Source organism: Centroberyx gerrardi, chromosome 16 (genome assembly GCF_048128805.1).
Source record: "Centroberyx gerrardi isolate f3 chromosome 16, fCenGer3.hap1.cur.20231027, whole genome shotgun sequence".
Lineage (NCBI taxonomy): Eukaryota > Metazoa > Chordata > Actinopteri > Beryciformes > Berycidae > Centroberyx > Centroberyx gerrardi.
In genome coordinates, this window is record NC_136012.1 from 27,785,512 (window position 1) to 27,807,081 (window position 21,570).

At 42.6% G+C, this 21,570-nt stretch overlaps 2 protein-coding genes across 2 annotated transcripts; both read left to right on the forward strand.

Moving 5' to 3' along the window:
• Window positions 1-22: 22 nt before the first annotated feature.
• Window positions 23-5,448, forward strand: LOC139919487 (polyadenylate-binding protein-interacting protein 2-like). Its single transcript, XM_071909259.2, has 4 exons — window positions 23-120; window positions 443-608; window positions 3,432-3,617; window positions 4,575-5,448. The coding sequence occupies exons 2-4, from the start codon at window positions 465-467 to the stop codon at window positions 4,638-4,640; spliced, it is 396 nt and encodes a 131-aa protein (XP_071765360.1). The 5' UTR covers window positions 23-120; window positions 443-464; the 3' UTR covers window positions 4,641-5,448.
• A 13,517-nt stretch (window positions 5,449-18,965) lies between these two features.
• Window positions 18,966-19,631, forward strand: neurog1 (neurogenin 1). Its single transcript, XM_071909266.2, has one exon. It carries the CDS (start codon window positions 18,966-18,968, stop codon window positions 19,629-19,631), a length of 666 nt encoding a protein of 221 aa, XP_071765367.1.
• Window positions 19,632-21,570: the final 1,939 nt, after the last annotated feature.

Sequence of the window (21,570 nt, forward strand, 5' to 3'; positions counted from 1 at the left end):
CGAGCACAGAGTGACGTTGTAGATGTAAACAAACAGATCCAGCGCGGCCATTACAGTTGAATAGTTCGACGGAGAGTTTGACGCTTCGGGCTTTCGCAACCGCCGCAGATTGGTTGTCAGGTATATTATTTTGAATAAACAACGTCGATTTTACTTGGACTCGTGTAATGTCTTTGTTCGTTCGCCTCGGTATTTCTCTGTCGCAGTTACAGTAAATTTGTCGAGTCTGTTCACCCCAAAAATGGCAGAGACAGCTAGCCAGACGCTAGCTGGCTATTGTCTGTATGGTAATGTTAGCGGCCATCATAACAAACCTTACTGTTGACATAACAGTCTAACTGCTCGGTGTTTGATCATGAAATTGAACCTATATTTTCCCTATAGTTTCCCATCGTGCTGTCGTGTAGTATCGTATAGATTGTGTGTTTTTGTGACATTGTAGAAAGGCTGTGGTGAGGAGTGAAATGAAAGACCCAAGTCGCAGCAACAACAGCGCCCCAAACATGACAATTAGCAACGACGTCATCCTGACCAACCAGTTCAACTTAGAGGACAATCCCTTCGCCGAGTACATGTGGATGGAAAACGAGGAGGAATTCAACAGACAGGTGAGTCAAACACACTCAGACCTGCAGGCTGTTTTCCTGATCATCACCGCCACACCTCAGGAGCAGGACAGGCAGGGAACTGTTTTGTCAGAATGAGACATGTTCAAGTTGAAGTTTATTATCCGTTTATCATGTGCATATCTCACAGGACTTTACAAAGAAACAGCCTGACTAGATCCAACTGATCAACAATCAATTGTAGAACAGAATGATGTAAGACAAACACAAAGAAGCAGAACAAAGCACAAGACACACAATAGCAGATTTTAGACATACTGTAGTCGCCGGTGCAGAGGTGTGACCAAGTCAACTTTGCTCAAATCCCAAGTCAGTCTCAAGTCTTGAGGCACAAGTCTCAAGTCAAGTCTCAAGTCTAAATGTAGAACAGCAAGTCAAGTCAGAATAAATCAAGAGTCCAGTATCAATTTAATATCTTAAAGAAAACTAAATATCTAGGACTTTTCAATGCAATATGGTTTTAATAGGATAAAAACTTGGTAAGAGCATCATGAGTTTGATTTCTATAATCAGTTTCAACTTCAATAAATTCAATCATTCCATACAAATTCAGAAAACAGAATTTAAATTCAGTCGTCCGCTGGAACAAATCTCATCACTTTCAATCTAAGTCATTTACACAAACACAAGATCTCAAGTCAAGACTTTAGAAACCTTTTCAAGTCATCAAAGTACAAGTCCCAAGTCACCAGAACCCAAGTCAAGTCTCAACAAGTCTTCTCTTCATCCAGATGTGGCCACTGCTCCATTTACCACCACACTTCACAAACACAGCTTCCTAACTGTTTAACAGTGTTAAACATCACTGACCCGCTCAGACACGAAGCTCAGCTGTGAGCGTCACTTGTGAAAGAGAGAGCGAGAGGTCAAAGGGCACAAGGAGCGTGCAACACACAGTTAGACAACAGAGCACTATTTCTAGTTTGCCTGTTATGGTTTTGTGTTTGTGTTCTCCTCAGAGATATTACTGCACAACACTCTTCATGATGGGTCTATAACTGGGACATGGTATTTTCTAGAGGTTTAACCTATTTATATCACAGTAGATAGATAGTAGGCCGATACTTCAGTATTATGGTTTATCATCTTTCAGTGGAATCATATGGTGACGATGTGGTGATTTTGGGATATCGCGACGCACAATTCTGCTGTCTGATGATAACAAGCACAATTTATTTAAACACTCTGACAAAATGAGGTATGGTAGGAGTATTATTTGAAAATTTCAGTTTTGTTTGACATCACACCAAACATTTGGTTCAATGCCATGAACATTCATTTGATTATTTAACACGTGATTTTGCATACGTGAGCCATATTGTGATGTATAGCAATATTAAAAAAAAGCCTCACGATTATTGTAATATTGATTTCAACCATATCGCCCAGCCCTATATCACAGTTAGGTCGGATCAATAACTGATATGGTTCAGTCGGTTGCAGCCGGGGTTGTAAACGACCAGCAGCCTTCAACCAAACGCTGGTAACATTTACCGGAGTCGACTTTACATGGAACCAGACATCTGGAGTTCCATTCTACTCTGAACTCTAGTTGGCTGCTAAAATAGTGAAAGTGTCCAACAGAAGTTAGTTTACAGAATCGTCTTTCTGTCCCCAAACTGCTGTCAGCAGTCAGTCCAGCAGACAAACCTCACTTGGCTCACAGCAAGGTCAGACAGCAGTGAACTGGTGAACTGGTGAACTGGTGAACAGGTCTGCACAATAAATTGTTTATGAAGATCATGTTTTTAGAAAATATCCGACCCTCGCTCTCCATCAGTCCACAGTGTGGATGGGACAATAGCTGGTATTACTGTATATATTGCGGTAAAAAACAATAACTGTAATGACACCGCCACTCATTTTTCTTACTGTGAACACCATGAAAACCATCTGTCAGCACTGAGGTTTTATTTTCCCCAAAAGGAGAAGCGCTCCAATAGATTTTTACATTCATGTTGCTGACTGAGTTAAAGTGGATGCAGACCAGCAGCTCTTTATTTGAGGCGCATTTGCCTTTTATTTTTAGATGTTATTTGTATTTTTATTTGTGTTGTTTAAAACTCTCCTTACAGTTTCTGTAAGCTAAACCAGCATTTTATCATTTAAGTGTAATTTTAATTACATTTAACTTTAATTTTAATTACATAAAACAGTCAAATGTCTTGTGATTGATATGATAAATTAGTTTTTAAGTAATTGAAGCAAATTACAGATTTCTGAGTCACAAATCTTTCCAGCGATGCCATTGGCTGCTAGAATGTAAACAACAATTTAAAAATGTCGTTACAAAGTGACAATAATATAATTTGGATGGAGAGCTTGTGAAACTGTGATGGTCAAGAGTCTCATTAGTGATTACTACAGCAGAATAACATGGAGCTGATATCACCATTCATGTTCCTGACAGCAGAATAACATGGAGCTGATATCACCATTCATGTTCCTGACAGCAGAATAACATGGAGCTGATATCACCATTCATGTTCCTGACAGCAGAATAACATGGAGCTGATATCACCATTCATGTTCCTGACAGCAGAATAACATGGAGCTGATATCACCATTCATGTTCCTGACACAACATACAGATTGACACATTTTTGTATTGTGATATATTGAGTTTCGATATTTTGTCCCATCCCTGGTTTCTATAATCCAGTTCTTTGAGTTGACGTTATTTGAGATGCTCAACATGAATCTGTTCCTGTCTTCCCGTGTGTGTGTGTGTGTGTGTGTGTGTGTGTGTGTGTGTGTGTGTGTGTGTGTGTGTGTGTGTGTGTGTGTGTGTGTGTGTGTGTGCAGGTGGAGGAGGAGCTGTGGGAGGAGGAGTTCATCGAGCGCTGCTTCCAGGAGATGCTGGAGGAGGAGGAGCAGTGGGAGTGGTTCATCCCGTCCAGAGACCTGCCCCCCCAGGCCGTCAGCCAGCTGCAGGACCAGATCAACCTGCTGGTGCTGGGCGCCGACGTCGACCTGTACCAGGACGTCGTGGTGAGTCGCCCCGCGCCGGGAGACCAGGGTCCGCCTAAACCGCTTTCTTCTTCTGGTGTCTTCCCTTGAATCGCGGGGGGAATCCCCAAAATGGCTGACAAACAAAGTGGAATTCAGTTCCAGCTTCTGTTAAACAAAGGAGCATTTATTCTCCCTCGTTCCCTCGTTTTCCTCCCTCCCACAAAGGGTGGAAAATGCAAACTTCCAGCATGAAGTGTATCCCATAATGCACCGCTCTGCTCCGGGCGCTGAATCTGCGCTGAATGTGACAGAACAATGGCTGATAGAAATTGTGCATATTCTATAAATGTAAGCTGATTTGGCAACTTCCAGTTTTGATATGGTTTCTGCGTTTTTTCATAATGTTGCACTGTTCAGAAGTGGGCAGGTTGTCAGAAGATGAAGCATTTTAAGAATTTCAATAATCTATGAGTTATAGAATCGAAATTTAAGCTGCAGATTTATTTGGTTTCAAACATGAGAGTAAAACGTCTCGCTGGAAAATACATTTTTTATTTTGTCCCTGAGAGTGAATGTATTGGACTTTATCTAAAGTAGAGAGGGCTGTTCAGTTCTGACTCGTGTTGATTGTAAAATATCATGAAACTTTTGTAAAAGTAATGAAATTTTAAATTCTGATACTAAGTTCATCAATTTTTTAAACTTGAAAATAAAATTTACAGGAGTAACTTGGAAAAATGCAACAAAAAATGAGAAACACTAATGCAATTGGTCTGAAAAAGCGTTCGCTGTGAGTCTCAAACAAAACAAAATTTCAACGTCAGAATTTCTAAAGTTTGCTTTACATCACATCGCAGTCGTACAATGAATGCGATGATGAAAATTTGGTATTCTGGAAAGTTTGGGAATTTAATTAATAATGAAATAAGTTTGCGAACCCTGCAGAGATAATTAATGCACCTTTTTTTTAAAATATTTTCCTCTTCTCTCCTCCAGGTGAACAGCAACCTGAACCCCAACGCCAAGGAGTTCACCCCGGGGATACAGAAGCACGTCATGTGACCCGCCGCCGGCCGCCGCTCTACCGCACTGTGAAGTCAGTGGAAGAAGATGTGTGTGTCGTTTCCAGTCGTCACTCCGTTGCACTCGACCTTAGGCCTGACGTGTTGCCAAAGTTCTCCGCTAGCCTTGCATGTCTACGAGTTTGAGTAACGTTACATATGTACAAGTACAGCATACTTACATGCCTATTTGTTGTAACTCTTTTGAATGTATTTTCAGGGGCGAGAGGAAGGTTAGTTTCTCTGTTACTGGTTGTTGTGTTTGCGTTAAGTTGATCCAGGCGGTCCGGTTCCCACGCAGAACAAACTGGATTTTTGTTACAATCTGCTCTGATGTCCGAACAGTAGCCCAACTCTAGGAGATATGTCTTGTTTTGCACTTTTATTTTATTTTATGTAATTTTATTTCTGTGTGTGCGTGCGTGTGCTGTCATGTTTTCTTTTAGATCCTTTAGGTTCTAGCATCTCCTTGTATTGAAATGCACTTTTGCCCTTAATCGTTTTGGTTTTAGCGTGACAGTTTGAACCCGGTTCGACCCGGTTTTGGTTTTGTCCTTTGTGCTCCAGTTTTCAGACTGTGAATCTGAAATGCCACGTCTCCCTGACCTTTGGGTTTTCCTTCTGTCGGTGTTCCTCTCCACTCCCTGCCTCCCTCAGAGCCGGTGGCTGCCTACTGCCACATTAACTGATTTTTTTGGTTTTTGTTTTTCTAAATGCACATAAGTACTGTATAAAAAGTGGAATAAAGAAAAAAAAGTTGTAAAAAAAATCTATTTTTTCTTAAACTATTTGAAAATAAATGTTTATGGAGAAAATGTGTTTTGGTGTGGTGTTGTATGTCGTGTGTATTTGTATTGTATTTATTTGGGTCGGCCTTGAGATGTGCTGATAGAAACACAGATCGTTGTTTCTAGTCTGTAATATTTTAGACAACAATATTCCCACCGGTCCTGGAATATCATTGGATTCTGAGAGGTCTCAGACAGGGAAAGTCAGGGAATTTTACAGATGAGTCATCTTCCAGGAACAGAGCAGAATGTATTTTACACGATCATCACATGATTAGCTGCTTTTCAGACTGAAAAACAACATTAACAAACCAGGAAGGAAGAACAGCTTCAGGTCATGGAAACACCATGAAGTTTTACATGCTACACAGAAACTACTATGGACACATACAGTTAAAATGTTGACATTTCTTCTTCTTCATTTTTGTCTTCTTCTTTTTGACCAGCAGATGGTGCTGCTTTCCCTATTTTACCCTGCAGAGGCAAACAGTCACAGAACAGTTTCTGTACCAGAGTTAGACCATGAGGCTGATATTGTTCTTTTATTAAAATGGGATCTGGTCCAGTCTGATATGATGATATGATGCAGTTTGATTGATTCCATATTTGTTGTAGAATTGATCAATACTACACTGGTTGTCTATGAGAAGACAGTATGCATGAATATATTTTGTTATTATTAACAGTAGCAGTAATCACAGTAGAAGTAGCAGTAGTAGTAGTGGTAATAGTACTAACAGTAGTAGCAGCAGCAGTAGTAGTAGTAGTAACAGTAGTAGTAGTTTTTTGTTGTTTGTAGTTTGTAGTTTTGTATGCATGGATATGTTTATTATTAGTAGTAGTAGTAAATTTTACTAGCAATATTAGCATCAGTAATAGTGTTACAGTTTTAATATTTTCAGACATTTCATGTATAATATCATCATTATTATCAAAAGTAGTAGTAGTTGTAGCATAGCATCAGTAGCAGTATAGCAGTAGTATTCATGTTGTCCAGCAGGTGGCAGTGTTGCTCTGCTTCAGTTTGTTCCTGGTTCAGACAGATTCTGCTCTTCAGGTCTCATTTCCCCCGACACACTGTCTCATTCTGATGCTTCCACTCACTTCTCCTCACGTTCCTCATGTATCTAACACACCATCCAAACAAGTGTGGATGGAGTGTGGATGGATGTTCACACAGGACCATCCCCCCCCCTCCACCCTCCTCCCTCCTCCCTCCTCCCTCCGCCCTCCACCCTCCGCCCTGCTCTCTGCTCCATCCGTCTCTCCTCCGGCTCTCGGGGGAGTCGCGGCGGTGCGGTCGCCTGGGCAAAAACAATCAGTGGTGGGAGGCTTGTGTATGTGTGTGTGTGTGTGTGTGTATGGGCGTGCGGGGAGGAGACAGAGAAGAAGAACCAAAGAAGAGTGGTGGAAGGGTTCGGCCCCGTCTGCTGAAAGGAGGTCCCCCCATCACCCCCCCACCCCCCCCACCCCCCCACACTCGCCCTGACTTTTCAAAAAGGGCCAATTTTTAGAGTCCTGTCTCTTTGAGCGGGGGCATAAAGGCGGCAGCAGCCATAGATCAGCCTCTCTCCTCCATTGTGGTTCCGGCAGGTCAGCTAGCCCAAGACGGAGAAGGCCATGCATGTTGATGAGCCAAGGTGGGGGGGGGTCGGTATAGGGAAGGGGGGGGGGCAGATGTCCACCAATACACCGAACCCTGGTTTCCACAACGCATACACACAAAAAAATAACAGAAGAAGAGGGACGGTCCCTATCCTGAAGACAGAGGGTCCTGGGGGACTTCCTCATTCTGTCTGCTGGAGGGGGGGTGGAGGGTGTGTGCGTGTGTGTGCGTGTGTGTGTGTGTGTGTGTGTGTGTGTGTGTGGGGGGGGGGGGGGGGTACATTGTTCCAGAGAGAGATGTCATTAACCTTGATACAGGGGAGCGGCTGCAGATGTCCCCGCAGAGTCACAAGTTCGCGACCCCTGTGTCGATGTCAGGAACACCCTCGCATATCATCATCATCATCGCCATCATCAGATTAAACCCCCCCCCCCCCCCAACACACACACACACACACACACACACACACACACCCCGTCCCCAGAATGACAACACACCCACATTGTTCTCCTCTCTGGCTCAGTGCATTCTCATACATCATCACACAAGGGTTCGTATTTTGGTCGCAGTGAACAGGTGGAAGACTTGAGAAATGTTATCATGCATTCTTTTCAAAATCAATAAACTGGATATTTAAGCAGATATTAAAAGTATTCGTTGTGCATACTTTTATTTTGGTATATAAATCTGGATATAAGTCCTGTTTTTATGACACCAAGATGCAGTCAGTCTCTGACAAAGCTACATACAGCTGGGAAACCTGTAAAGAAATTCATGTATTCCCACACTGTGTCTCTGCATCATGTGTTTCTGTTGTTTGAGGTTCAAACTGTACAGCTGTCACCTGTGACTCAGTTGAACGAGTAGAAGAAGACAGACAGCGATACAAGTTAAAAAGGGAGAGTTTTGTTCTAAAATGGCACATTCACCGTCTGAAAACTGAGAAAAATCCCCCAAACATCCTCTCTAAAAAAAGATCACTAGCTTGAATTCATTAGTGAATATTGTTGAAGTTATAACTATCTTAAACATTTGCATTTAAAGTTGTAACTCCTTTTGAAAATGCAACTGTTTGTATTTTTGAGCTGTTGGTTAGACAGGAATGACAGGAAAACTTCCTCAACCCAAAATGCATCATTATAACCATTTGATAATGAAATCTCAACCTTTTGAAATAATGCAGGACATTCTCTGCTTTTGCACCAGCTGATTTATCTGCAGGACTAAAGGATTCAGGTTCATTTTTTGGCAGCTGTATGTTACAGTAAAATTAATTGATTTGCAGGGAAAAAGTGGCTAGTTTGATTTGACAGAATTACCAGCCACAAACAAAATTTATCCACATTTTCCTGGAGGATCTGACTCATTTCAAACATCCAAAGTGGAAATTCAACTTTAGCTACCGAACCAAATGCTGGTAAATGTAGTCTCAGCTGGTAATTTCCAGTCTTCTGACCTGCAGGCTGTTTAATGAAGAGCCGGCCTGTCGCTCCACAGCAGAGCGAAGCACAGAGCAACTGTTACGCTCCCTCACTGTTTCAACCTTTTCTCTGGCAGCCGAGCAGCTTCTCTTCCATTGGTAAGGAAACACAACAACAACAACAACAACAACATCCCCGATGCAGAGAGGCATCTTATACCACCACCTTCACCCCTCTCCTCCCCCCCTCCCTCTCTCTATCCCCTCTCTCTCTCTCTCTCCCCCCCATCCTTAGCCCTCAGCTTTCAGATGCAAACGAAGCAGACATATGGAGAGGAGGTCTTTCTGCAGCGGCCCTCCTAAAGATTCAGATTGTATGACAAATCACGTCCAGGGCCGCTGCCCCCCACCCCCCCTCCACCCACCACCCACACACCACCCAGCACCCACCACACCCCCAGACAACAGCTTCATTAGGCTGAAAGAAGGGAGTTTTCGCAGCTTTGTCGAGTCAAGACTCAGACCCCCTTCTTCCCCCTTCTCAATTACTCCATTGTTGGCAGCAGCTTCAAGTTATTGCACTCCAAACCATATGGCTCTTTCTGGGCTCCACAAGTGATGCCCGGCTCCCTGCAACCAAACCTACACAGACTGGGTAGTTTATCACAAATCTCCCATGAGCCACGTCTGTCTCCATCATGGAGGAACATTGTAGAACTGTGTGTTAGTTAATAAAGTGTAAATCTGTATGAAGCAGCTAGAAGCAGAGAGCAGCTGAGTCAGCTTGTTGTGGTGTGGCTGTAGATCCATTCAGTAACGTTCTCAGTAAAAGTGAATAGTGTGATAAGGTGGATTTGGTTACTGTGACACAGTAAACTGTCTTGTCTTTAGCCCTAGTCTCTACTCCAAAACACTCTGAGTTGTAGCTTGAGAAGAGTCAGCTCAGTTAACCTGAACAAACTGTTAGCTAGCTAACTAGCCGGCAAACACACTGATGTTCATGTGAACACCCTCTGGCGGCCATATTGGAGGTCCTCAGCTCTTTGAACAGCTGATTGTGTTTCTGTTGAGATATTGTACACCTACCTTATGTATATGTATTTCGCCGATGCTGTTATCCAGAGTGACTTACAAGGAGAACAGTGAAATAAGCTTAAATGCCTAAATCACCAACAGCACAAGATGCAATAATCAGAACAAAGGTCAGAGGTCACAGCACCTTGAACGATAAGACAGAAGAGCTGAGAAGGAGACAACAAAAGGATTAAAAAGGGAAACTATATGATAGAGAAGTGATAAAACTGTTATAAAATTGATGTTAATGTGCTGAGAATCCACACAGTAAAAAAGCACAACATGCAGCTTAAAGAGGTGAAACTGACTTCCTTCCTCATTAGAAACCATCAAACTGGACTGTTGACATGCTGCTGAGGCTGGAACACACATGTACACACTCTTTATACATGTGCATGAACACACACACACACACACACACACACACACACACTTAAGCATCTGTCTCTCGTTCTTTTCTCTCTTTTAGTGTCTTTCGTCTTTCCTCACTGATGGGACATACACACACACACACGTACACGCACACACACACACCTTACAGACACACCAGTTGGATTGTTAGACTGTTGAATACACACGCTTTCTCTACTTTTAATTGTCCCTGCACACACACACACACACACACACACACACACACACACACACACACACCCTCTCATTCATGCACACACACACCTCAGGCACCAGTTGGATAAACTGTTGCACACACAATTTGTCAGCTTTTAAGTCTCTCTCTTTCTCTCTCTCTCTTTCTCTCACACACACACACACACACACACACACACACACACACACTCTCCTTATGGGCCATACGGTCTTGTTTATTCAACAACAGAAATCGGATGAGACTAATTGTAGCCAGGATTAATGACGGGAGCTGAAGTCTTGGTGTGTGTTTGTCCTACTGGATCGATGGCACCTGAACGCAGCGTCCGCTCTGCTCCATCACCACACTGTCAGAAACGAGGGTTCAGCGCCGGTCCAGTTCTGCACCCACAGATGCAGCAGTGGGTCTTAAGGTACTTTGTCCTGGGATGGAAGCCCTGAAGGGACAAATCTGTAGTTTTTCCAAGGCTACAGTTTTGTACCAAAGCATCACAGTAAGTACAGTTGTGTCACGTTGGGTAGAGCTGGGTGGAATACCGAAAATTTACCAAAACCGACACGACGAATCTTTCACCAACCTCATTTTCCATGTTGGTGTGTTTGGTAAATGCATTCCTTCAGTGCAGCCCAGTGCATGTTCCTTTAAATTAAAATAATTTAAAGATAACACCCTTATCTGATACATGAACACTGGAATAATCAGGGAATCGTCTTAATCGGACTGATCGGTCTATTAGTCCGCATGTAAACACACTCAATATGATCGTGATGTGGATTCAGGTCATATCACCCAGCTCTAACTTAGGGTCCATAACTGTTCATTTAGAGGTTCAGGTGACCAGGACACAAATATGAACCTCAGTACGGTGGCCAGTTTAGGACATCCTCAGCCGCCTTTGTCATTCATAACTGTACTGTAACTGTACGAGGGAGATGCATCAGGTTTAGCTGGACTTTGTCAAACTTAGATGGAGTTGGTGTGCAATGGAGGGCAGTCCTGGTGTCACAATCAAGTGCTTCATCAGTCCTTCATCACATGGAGCAATCTCGCACACGCTCAGTGTGCAACAACCGGACTGAAAGGCACCAGTTGCAGGTAAATACAAAATGCATTTTGAATCTGATAAATCTGATTGATATTTGGATAGTCCAGCTCTCTGCCACAAGCGGCTAAATCTGACAAAGTACATCTATGAATGACAGAAGCCACTGAGGATGTCCTAACATGGCCACCGTACCCGTGCCGCAGGGTACAACGCTCGAACCCTGACGGTTCCTTTCAGGTGCGTCCCTGCACCTTGTTTTGTGAGAGTGCGGTTGCCATGGCTCCGCCCGGTCGCACATCAACTCTGCGGCCACACTGGCCTCTTTGTGGCCTTACTGCAGGGTGAGCTGGAGGTAAATTATAACCCTGAGCAAACAGCCGCAGACAAGTGAATAGGAAGCCGTCCGCGCAGCGCTCCGCTCCCAGAATGCAACAGCTGATTGATGGAGGCCTCCAGGTTCAGGCCGCGCGACGCCGTCAGCATTCAGCCGGCTGATTCACGAGCGAATTCCCTTACATGAAAACATTAAAACCTTCCTGAACAACAAGACTGTGAGGGAAAGGGGAAGATATTCATAACCGCAGACAACATGCACAATGCACTGTATTTGATCATGCTTTGTTGCTGTGTTTGGGGATGGTAATTTGGGGGGGTGGTGGGGTGTGTGTGTGTGTGTGTGTGTGTGTGTGTGTGTGTGTGTGTGGGGTGCAGAGTTCAGGCCTGGGAAGCATCACTCTGCTCCACTGTGCAGCAGTCTGAACCCTGGTGAAGGAAGCATGGACAGCTGAAACGCTGCTTTAAAATGTTTTGTTTTTTTGTTTTTTATGAGATTTTATTTGGTTTTCAAGATAAACACAAACCATGACGTCCCAGACATTTATCCACAAACAAAACAACCAAAAAAAAGACAAAGACAAAGACAAAACAACCAAAAAAAGATACGTTTACTGTATCTACTCGACTGCCAACAAATCAGCGTTACCAACAGAACACACAACACATCAACACGCCCGCTCAGCCCTACAGACCTCATCTGTTCCCAAATGATACCACCTGTTCATATTAACACCCAAACCAAGTTAACACATTATCTGTACATTATTATCACTTCTTTTATGATATCCACCTGATTGTTACTCTTTATATCTTCTGTTATTCTCACACCTTAAACAGCAAGCCGAACAGACAGATTCAAACCCTCCTAAGCGGTCACCAATTCTTCAAATTGTGTTAAAACGGTTTTCAACATCTTATACCTCCTCGCTCCAGCAGTTTTAACCATTTTATTCGTTTTTTTAATTTAACCTTTCTTTAACCAGGAAGTCTATTGAGATATAATATCGCTTGACCTGGCCAAGGCAGCAGCATGAAGAAGTTAAAAGCAAATACACATTACACATATCACACATAAAACACATACAATAAACATTACGAGTCACATAGAGAGCAGCCTTCTCTGTTAAAAGCAGTTATAATGTTACTGGGAAGATTCCAGAATAATATGTTTAAATGTTACTTATACATATACAGTTTATACTTAATGTACTAGCTATTCTGATTCCTGTTCCCAGATGTTCCCTTGCTAGAAGTAGAAGTACAATCCTACAAAATAAATTGGAAATTCAATAAAATAAATTCAATGCAAAAGGTGAACATTTATTCCAAATCATATATCAGCCTGTCCAGTGTTTGTCTTTTGCTGTTTAATGCAGTTTTGCTGATTTCTGCTTATTCAACTAGAACAAACGTTCACCTTTTGCATCTCAGGCGCTTCCAGTCTCTTTATTGTGTTCATTCTGAGATTCTGATTGATTTCCATTCTATTAAATTACATGTTATTGAATGTGATTTATTCCAGTAAACTCATGCATAGAAAGGGTTTTTTAGTTTTGTGCTGAAGTTGGTCAGGTGAGAAGTGTGTGTCCGTCACTTCCTGGTTACACCTGTACACACACACACACACACACACACACACACACACACACACACACACACACTGTGCATCCACACACCAAGTGCCCACAAATATTAATACAAAACATATTTGTTTAAGATAAATTAGACAGACATAGATTAATATAAACAGCTCCTACAAATATATGTATACTGTTTACACTTTTTAAAGGTTACTGCTCCTGTTCTTGTCCCTTTATGATGTTGTTTATTCTGCTCTCTATTCTATTCTATTCTATTCTATTGTGCTGTGCTCGCTCCTATTTTATGTCAAGAAATACTAATAGCCTAATAAATCAATAACTGAGTGTATCAGAGTTTCTTTTATTTTTGAATTGTGTTTTTTCATGTTTCTTATTTCTGTGTTTTGTTGATTTCTATCAGGGGTTTTATTCTATCAAGGCTTTTCTGTCTTTGTTTTATTTTTCTTCTATCAGGGTTTTATTTTCATTCTATCAGTTTTTCATTCTGTCAGTGTTTTTTTATTCTATCAGGGCTTTATTTTATTATTATTATTATTTTTTTTATCAGAGTTTCATTCTATCATGGTTTTATTTCCCTCTCTCGGGGTTTATTTCCTCTGTCAGGTCGCTGCAGCGGCTCTCTGTGTGTTTCTGATGGAATAATAGCGGAGCTCTGGTCCCAGTCCGGCTGGGGGAAGGGGATTATTCCCCGGATTACCATCCAAACCTCCTCGGAGACTTTCTGACTCAAAGATTTCTGTCGGACAGTAATCGCGTTAATCCCGCAGGATCCCGCAGGATTACCGCTGCCGCAAAATGCAGAGGGGAATTTAATTCAGACTGGATAAATAGATATGAAATCAATTGAGGAATGGACTGACTCCATATACCCCCCCCCCTCCCCCCCACCCCTCCACACACACACACACACACACACACACACACACACACACACACACACACACACACACACACACACACACACACACACACGTCCACTGAGTTTCAACTTCAACACCTTGCAGTTGCAGTCTGAGCAGCTGACATGCAAATGGAGAAACCAGACGGCTGCTTTTCCTTTTGTAGAACTTTTGTAAAACTTTAAAACATGAAAGCTGATCAAAATACAGCAGGGAACACCTTTCAAATAATTTTTAAAAAACAGTATAAGAATCATATGGGGATTTGTGCTACTCAGTAGTGAGTTTACAGTGTTTTTCAGCATATTTTATGGTTCCTAGAATATTTATATAGGGCCTCAAAATGTGTCTGTAGTACTCAATCGTGAGTTTACAGTGAATTTATAGTCACTTTATAATACTTTATAGTATTTTTTACTTCTACGGTATCACTACAATATTCCTATAATATTCCTATAGGGTTTTAAAGTCTATGGTACTCGATAGTGAGTTTATTGTTTTTAACTCCTATGGTATCAATATTCCTATAGAAACATATAATGTGGTCTGTGGTACTCAGTGACCTTATTATACTTTATGGTATTTTTATGGTACTTGTATGATATTATTATAGGATTTCCTGTGATATAATTTTTGGCCTATAGTAGCTGCATGATATTTTTTTAAAGTTTAGGGATGTTTGTAAAGTAACCCTGTAACATGTATTATAGGATTACTATAGTTCTTCATCACAACAGTTCTAATGAGATTTCTCCAGTTTCTCCATCAGCTGAATTGCTGTTTTGTTCTTGTTTTTGCATCCACTTTCCTGGAGAGTCTCTCCACTCTCTCTAGTGTTTTCTTTTCTTTTTTCTTTGTGTGTGTGTGTGTGTGTGTGTGTGTGTGTGTGTGTGTGTGTGTGTGAGGGGGGGGGGGGGGGGGATTCATTTCATTCTGTTTCATTTTCTCACGTGTTTTGCTCCATTGAAATGCAATCACATCTCGTGTAGCAGCGGCTTAATCCTGTCAGGCCCTGAACCCTGAACTGCCTCTCTCTCTCTTTCTCTCTCTCTCTCTCTCTCTCTTCCTTGGTTCTCGTTCTTTCTCGCGGAGTTCTCTCTTTCTCTTCCTCTCTTTCTCTTCCTCTCTTTTTCTTTTACTCCTTTCTCTCTTTCCTTTTCTTTATTCTCTCCTCTTCTCTCTCTCCCTCTTTCTCTCCTTTCTCTCTCATTTCTTTATTTTTTCTTTTTCTTTCTGTCCTCCCCTGTCTCTTTTTCTCCTTCTCCCCCCTCTCTCTCTATTCAAATTCAATTTGCTTTATTGGCACTAATGTTATAAAGAATATTGCCAAAGCATTCAACAATAGGCTACAACAGTACTGATAATCAACAGTAAAAAAAAAGATAATTCCTTGAAATAATTATATAGCTACAAAACAAAAACGTTTTGGGGTTTTTGCAAAAATGGAATTTTGTGAATTTATCTCTGCAAGTATATCTACTTTCAAATTCCTAATAAAAACACAGTTAAGAAAAAAAAAACAAAGAAAAGAAAAATAGTTACCCCTCTACCCCCCACGTGCCCCAGCACCCCCTCTCCTCTCAGCCAATAGGAATCCGTCCTCCTCCATACATTTTACAGCTTTATAATCCCGCACGCAGCGCTCGGCTCGTGCTGCTGCAGCCTCACTCAGAGAAACACAACAGTCTTTTCCTTTCAAGCTGTTCCGTCACTTTGAAGTGATTTTCCTGAAGAGATGGAGGCTGTAAAAATAAAAATAAAAACCCTCCAGCCTGCCTCTCTCTCTGTTTCTGCTCTGTTTCTCTTTCTCTCTCTCTCTCTCTCTCTCTCTCTCTCTCTCTCTCTCTCTCTCTCTCTCTCTCTCTGGGTGAAGCTCTCCTCCCACAGACGCAGCATCGCGAACTGGACGTCAGTTGGAAATGTTCGTGAAAATGTTAGCTAGCTAACCGCTGCCCGGTTAACTTCAGGCAACTGAAACAACTTGGTTAACGTTACAGTTAAGTTTAGACAGTTTGGCTTGGGTCAGGTTTAGGCAACTAAAACTTTGGTGAACTTTAGGCAACTAAAAAACTTTAGTTACAGGTAGCCTCCGGTTAAGTTTAGCTAACGTTAGCCTAACTAAAAGTTTGGTTAAGGTTAAGCTTAGCCAACTAAAACAGTTTGGTTAAGCCTAGGCTAAAGTTTCAGTCATGGTTAAATAAGAAACATTTAGCTAGTTTTGCTTTCCTTCTTGCTATTATATTTTTAAGTTTAGCTAATGTTAGCTTAACTAAAACAGTTTGGTTAAGTTTAAGTTTAGGCACTTAGGCATCTTAAGAAACACTTAAGATGAAAAAATAAACTTTACTCACAGTAGAAAACTTTCCTTTCCTTTTTGCTATTTCAAAGTCAAACTACTTCCTGTTTCTACTCGTGTCTCCTTCATGTTTTCTTTTCCTGATGGGAAAATGCATTTCTCTCAGTTTCTCTGCACTTCTCGTGCAAGGTGCATGTTCAAATTTGCATTTTAACACACCGTGCTCATTTCCAGGAAAGCATCCTCGGTGTTTCATCAAAGTCTGAGGGCTTTTTTTTTTGTGTTTCGTTTTGTTTCGTTGTGATTCAGCAGGACAGACAGGCTCATAATATTCCAGCCTGCATGTTTCCTAGTAAACTCTGCTCCGGGTTAGGCTACTTGTGAATGCAGCCCAGAAATCCCCGGGCATATGGGCAGGTAAATAGAGCCGAGCAGGGGCAGAAATGATTTGTGTGCAGGCTGGGTTTTGTTCCCGCTGAGACCATTTGAATAAGAATAATGCCAATAGAGTGGCTGAGGCAGAAAGAAAGCGGCACAAAAGGCCAGAGGAGCTGAATTTGGACGAGGGACAAACCAGCAGAGGAGTGAAAAGAAGTGCGGGGTGGACGGCCACAATGGAACAATTCACCTTATAATCGCTTTGATATATTATACATGCCTGAAGACTCTAAACATTGTGTAATTATTTATAAATGACTGTCCCCCTATTCCCCATAATAGAGCAGGCAGAAAGGCGCTGCAGGTCTCTGGCCCCCGTCCTCCTGCCGCAAAGAGAGCCGAGGAGCTGCGAGAGGAATAAATGGAATAATTAATGGAAAATTGTATGCCTGTCTCATAAAGATGTCTTTAAAAACACTTCAGGAAAATTGGCCCATGCATGCCGCTGGACGGTTTTACTGCCTGTCCTGCATGTTGGGAATCTCAATGGGAATGTGTGGAGGAAACTGTGACAAGTAAAGATGAGAAAGAAAGAAAAAATCCAGACAGAACTAATAAAGTTAAACGGTTGAACTGCTGCCCTTCACAAACAAATACTGCGGGAGAAAAGTGGAGAGTCTGGAGAAAAGCAGACAGGAATGATAAGCCTCAAAAACATGTAGCCTAATTTATTTTAGAACAACATACATTTATGTTACTTTTCAAGGCAACATTATGCTAATTACTTCACGCACTGATACAGAATATGCAGTTTTTGATTTCAGGAAAAGCAACCGAAATGTGTGTTTTCCCAAACTGGACAGATATGTTGAAAACATTAATTCATTAATTAAGTCTACCTTAATCAGTATGTGAAATGCAAATATAACTCCATTCATTCATTCATTCATTCAGTGTGTAAACTAAATTATTCTGCATTCAAAATTAACACATCTTAAGCTTCAACAAAACGTTTTTATTTTTTTTTATTTTTTTACAAACTTTAAATTTTGTATAGGCAGTTCTCAAAGCTGAAACACATCCATAAGGTCTCTCTGCATATCAAAACTAATGCAACAGCAACCTGTAGCCTGTTCACATTATTAGCAATTCAGTTCATAAGCTATTAGGAATTATTCATGAAGAGAGAAAATCACGACGTTTCTATTTTGCACCGCTGTAACGTGAAAAAACAAGTCTGCATCATGCAGGCAGCAGGAACAGAGAAACCCACCGAAACTCACTTTCACTACCAACTTTTTATTATTATGGAACAGAGTTTAACAGCTTTATGTGCTGATGCAGATGTAGCCTACATGAAGTAAATTAATAGTAGGCTATAAAACAGATGTAAGATATAGGCTATAGATGGAGATTGGGTATTTTAAGGGAAAGGGAAATCGTTGTTTTTCTGAAACCATCATTTATTTCTGTTCATTTGGGTGTTTGTGATGCCTCGTAGTTTCTTTTCCTTTTTTATCCTCTGTGTATCTGTGCTGAAGCAGGATGGATGGGTGTCGATGTGGGTTTTGGTGAAAAAAGCCCTGAAGTCTCCGGAGCGTGTCTCCGCCCGGGGGGGGGTGCTCCTACCGACTCCTCTTTCTTTCTTTCTTCTTTTTTTATTTTTTACTTTACAGGTTTTAACTTTAAAAGTGGGTTTGGTCTCTTTCTGGGAGGGGGGTGCGGGTGCGTGCGTGTCGTTCGCGTGGCCGGGCGGCGGTACCCCCGCGCTCTGATTGGCTGGCGGTGATTACCGGCACGCTTCTGCGGGGCGAACAAACACCGGGCGTCATTATGTTAATGAGCTGGTCCCGCGGCACGGGGCAGACCTGCCGCAGCCCATTCACCCTCCTTCATCCCTCCTTCATCCCTCCTTCACACTGATGCCAAAGCCGGAGGGGGGGGGGGGGGCGGTCATTGTCCGTGCAGGGTATATAAGCGGGCTGAGGCCGGTCGTGTGCCAGGCTCACCGGCTCGCACGAGCTGAACCGAGAGCAAAAGAAGCAAACAGACGCGTGCCTTACCGATCCGTCCTCTGCACACCAAAAAACTTCTTCCTTGTTGGATCTTTGCTGAGAAAAACTTCGCCAGCTCCACCGCATCCAGCTTCACCAGGTAGGTTCACCGTGCGCGTCTCCGCTGCATCACGTTTCCAGTTTAACGGTGCACATCCTGCTGCAGCTCCGGCTCTGGTTTTAACCCGCTCTCCTCTCTTCTTTCCTCCAGAATAAAGCAACATGTGCACCGCCATGGAGACCGTCTACTCCGACATCGACAGCAACAGCTGCGACTTCTCCTTCCCGCACACCGACGACGACGAGGACTCCCGCGGCAGCCTGCGCTCCGCCTCCCCGGCCAGCTCGCCGCTCGGCCCGGAGCCCGGCAGCACCGAGCAGCAGCAGCAGCAGAAGAAGCGGCGCCGGGGCCGCCGGGGCGACGCCACCGTGCATGTGGTGAAGAAGAACCGGCGGATGAAAGCCAACGACCGGGAGAGGAACCGGATGCACAACCTGAACGACGCCCTGGACGCGCTCCGCGGGGTCCTGCCGGCCTTCCCGGACGAGACCAAGCTCACAAAAATCGAGACTCTCCGCTTTGCGCACAACTACATCTGGGCGCTGTCCGAGACCATCCGCATCGCCGACCTGCAGGGGGGCAAGGCGGGCCGGGGCGGCGGGGCCGGGGACGCGCCCCTGGTGCTCCCCCCGGGGCTCGGCCGCATCGGCGACGCCCCGAGCCCCGGCAGCGAGGCCTGCTCCTGGAGCTCCAGCGGCTCGTCGTCGTCCTCCTCCCCGGCGTACTGCACCTCCAGCCCGGGCAGCCCGGCGGTGGCGGAGGACTACGGCTTCCTGCAGCCGGACGCGGTGTACGGCTTCCACAGCTTCGTGCCGGGCGTCTACTGACCTGCAGCCCGCCGCGGACACTCAGAGACCCGGGTGATGTAGAGAAACACCAGCGGCAGGACTGGATGAACCGGGAGTCTGCAGGAATAAGACTGAATCACTGTTTGCCTTATGAAGCCCGATGCGGCTCTGATACTGATCTATTTTCCTATTTACATTTGTCTGCATACGGATTGTAAATGAGAATAACTTAATTTGTGCTTTTTTTAGTTGTTGTTTTTTATTGTCTTTGGTACGTTTTGTATTTCTCCAAAAACCTTTGCACTTTTTCCTCCCCTCCCTCCTCCAGCACCGTGTATTTACAGTAGAGTCCCTTCAGACTGGAGACAGATCTGCTTTGCAGCGCGGAGGTGAAAAGTCAATTTTACAATTTGTAGAGTGATAATGCAGAAAAGCGAGCGTGGAAATCGGGTTTCAACGCTTTGACAATAGAGTGAAAGGAGCTGCCCTCATTCATTATGTATTCTGTGACCCCCCCCCCCCCCCCCCCCCCCCACACACACACACACACTCAATACAAAGACTCAATCCCATCATCGAGGCACGGATGGACCCTCTCTACTTTCCTAGTGTTGTTTTTTTTAATTTATTCTATTTTATAACTTTTGTTTTGCTCGCTTGTCATATGAAATTGTATTTTGTATTTTGTACATAAAGAGATTTTTATTCTATTTACTTGGAACTGTGGTGCTGCCAGCCATTTTTCTACAAATAAAATTATAACGTTTCTAAAAAATGAAATCTCTCTGTGTCTTTATGTCGCCCTTCTCTGTTTTTTTTTTTTTTTTCTAAATTGTTTCAGTTCGTTAACATTTAATCCCATGCTTATTCCTAAACAAACACACAGATTAATCTGCTGCCAAACCGCCACATGGCTGCAACTATTGTCATAATTTAGGCCAAATACTGAGAATACCGGGGCGGCCTGAATGCATCAGCAGACAATGGGCTCAGGATGCATTAATAAGTTAATATTATAATTATTATAATTAATATTAATAAGATAACGGTTTTGGGCAGAGCGCACAGCGGCAGGTGGAAACAACTTGATGCTCACAGTAAAATCTCTGCAGCCCGAAAACAAAAATACAACCAAACAAAACAGAGAAATTTAAAAGCTCATTTATGTTGTTTGCAGCCACAGTGGCTCAAGCTGTTAGGTTTTAATGTCATATTAATTAGGCCTATGAAATAAACTTGTACAGTTATGACCAAAAATATGCAATTAGCCCATAGGAATGTTATCATGTATAACATGGAATATTTTAAGAAAAGGAGATTTTGATTTGATTTGAACACTTGATGCTCATGTTCAGCTCTCTCAGCCTGTAAAGAAGAAGCTCATTCATTTTGTTTGCAGCCACACACACACACACACACACACACACACACAAGCACACACAGTTATTATGTTTTAATATCATGTTATCAGCCTAACAGCATTTTTAAGTTACAAACAAAAAAATGCTTTCCCTTACGAGAAATCCTATAGCCGATAATACATTTTCAAAAGATACTATTCAAATATCACAACAAAACTATAAACTATATATAATATACTATATATTATAGTGATACCATAGGAGATAAAACACCACAAACTCACTAAAAACTCACTATTACACACTATAAGTCACTATAGGAATATTATAGTGGTGCCATTGGAAATAAACTTAAATTAAATAAACATAAATTTATTATAAAAAAAGATGAAACACCATAATGATAAACTCACTATAAATTCACCATTGAGAATCATAAACACATCATAAGTTTCTATAGTAATATTATAGGAATATTATAGGGGTATTATAGGGATTTTGAGTGTTTATTTTTATTATCCATCCCTACACTCCTCTTTCTTCTTTCTCTCCCCCCCATCACCCCCTCCCCCCCCCATCTTTACCCCCCCTCATCGCCCCCTCTCCCCATCCTACCC

Coding starts and splice junctions, on each gene's coding strand:
- LOC139919487 (XM_071909259.2), top strand. CDS start 465: ATGAAAGACCCAAGTCGCAGCAACAACAGCGCCCCAAACATGACAATT. Junction 609..3,431: donor AGGAGGAATTCAACAGACAG/GTGAGTCAAACA, acceptor GTGTGTGTGCAG/GTGGAGGAGGAGCTGTGGGA. Junction 3,618..4,574: donor ACCTGTACCAGGACGTCGTG/GTGAGTCGCCCC, acceptor TCTCTCCTCCAG/GTGAACAGCAACCTGAACCC.
- neurog1 (XM_071909266.2), top strand. CDS start 18,966: ATGTGCACCGCCATGGAGACCGTCTACTCCGACATCGACAGCAACAGC.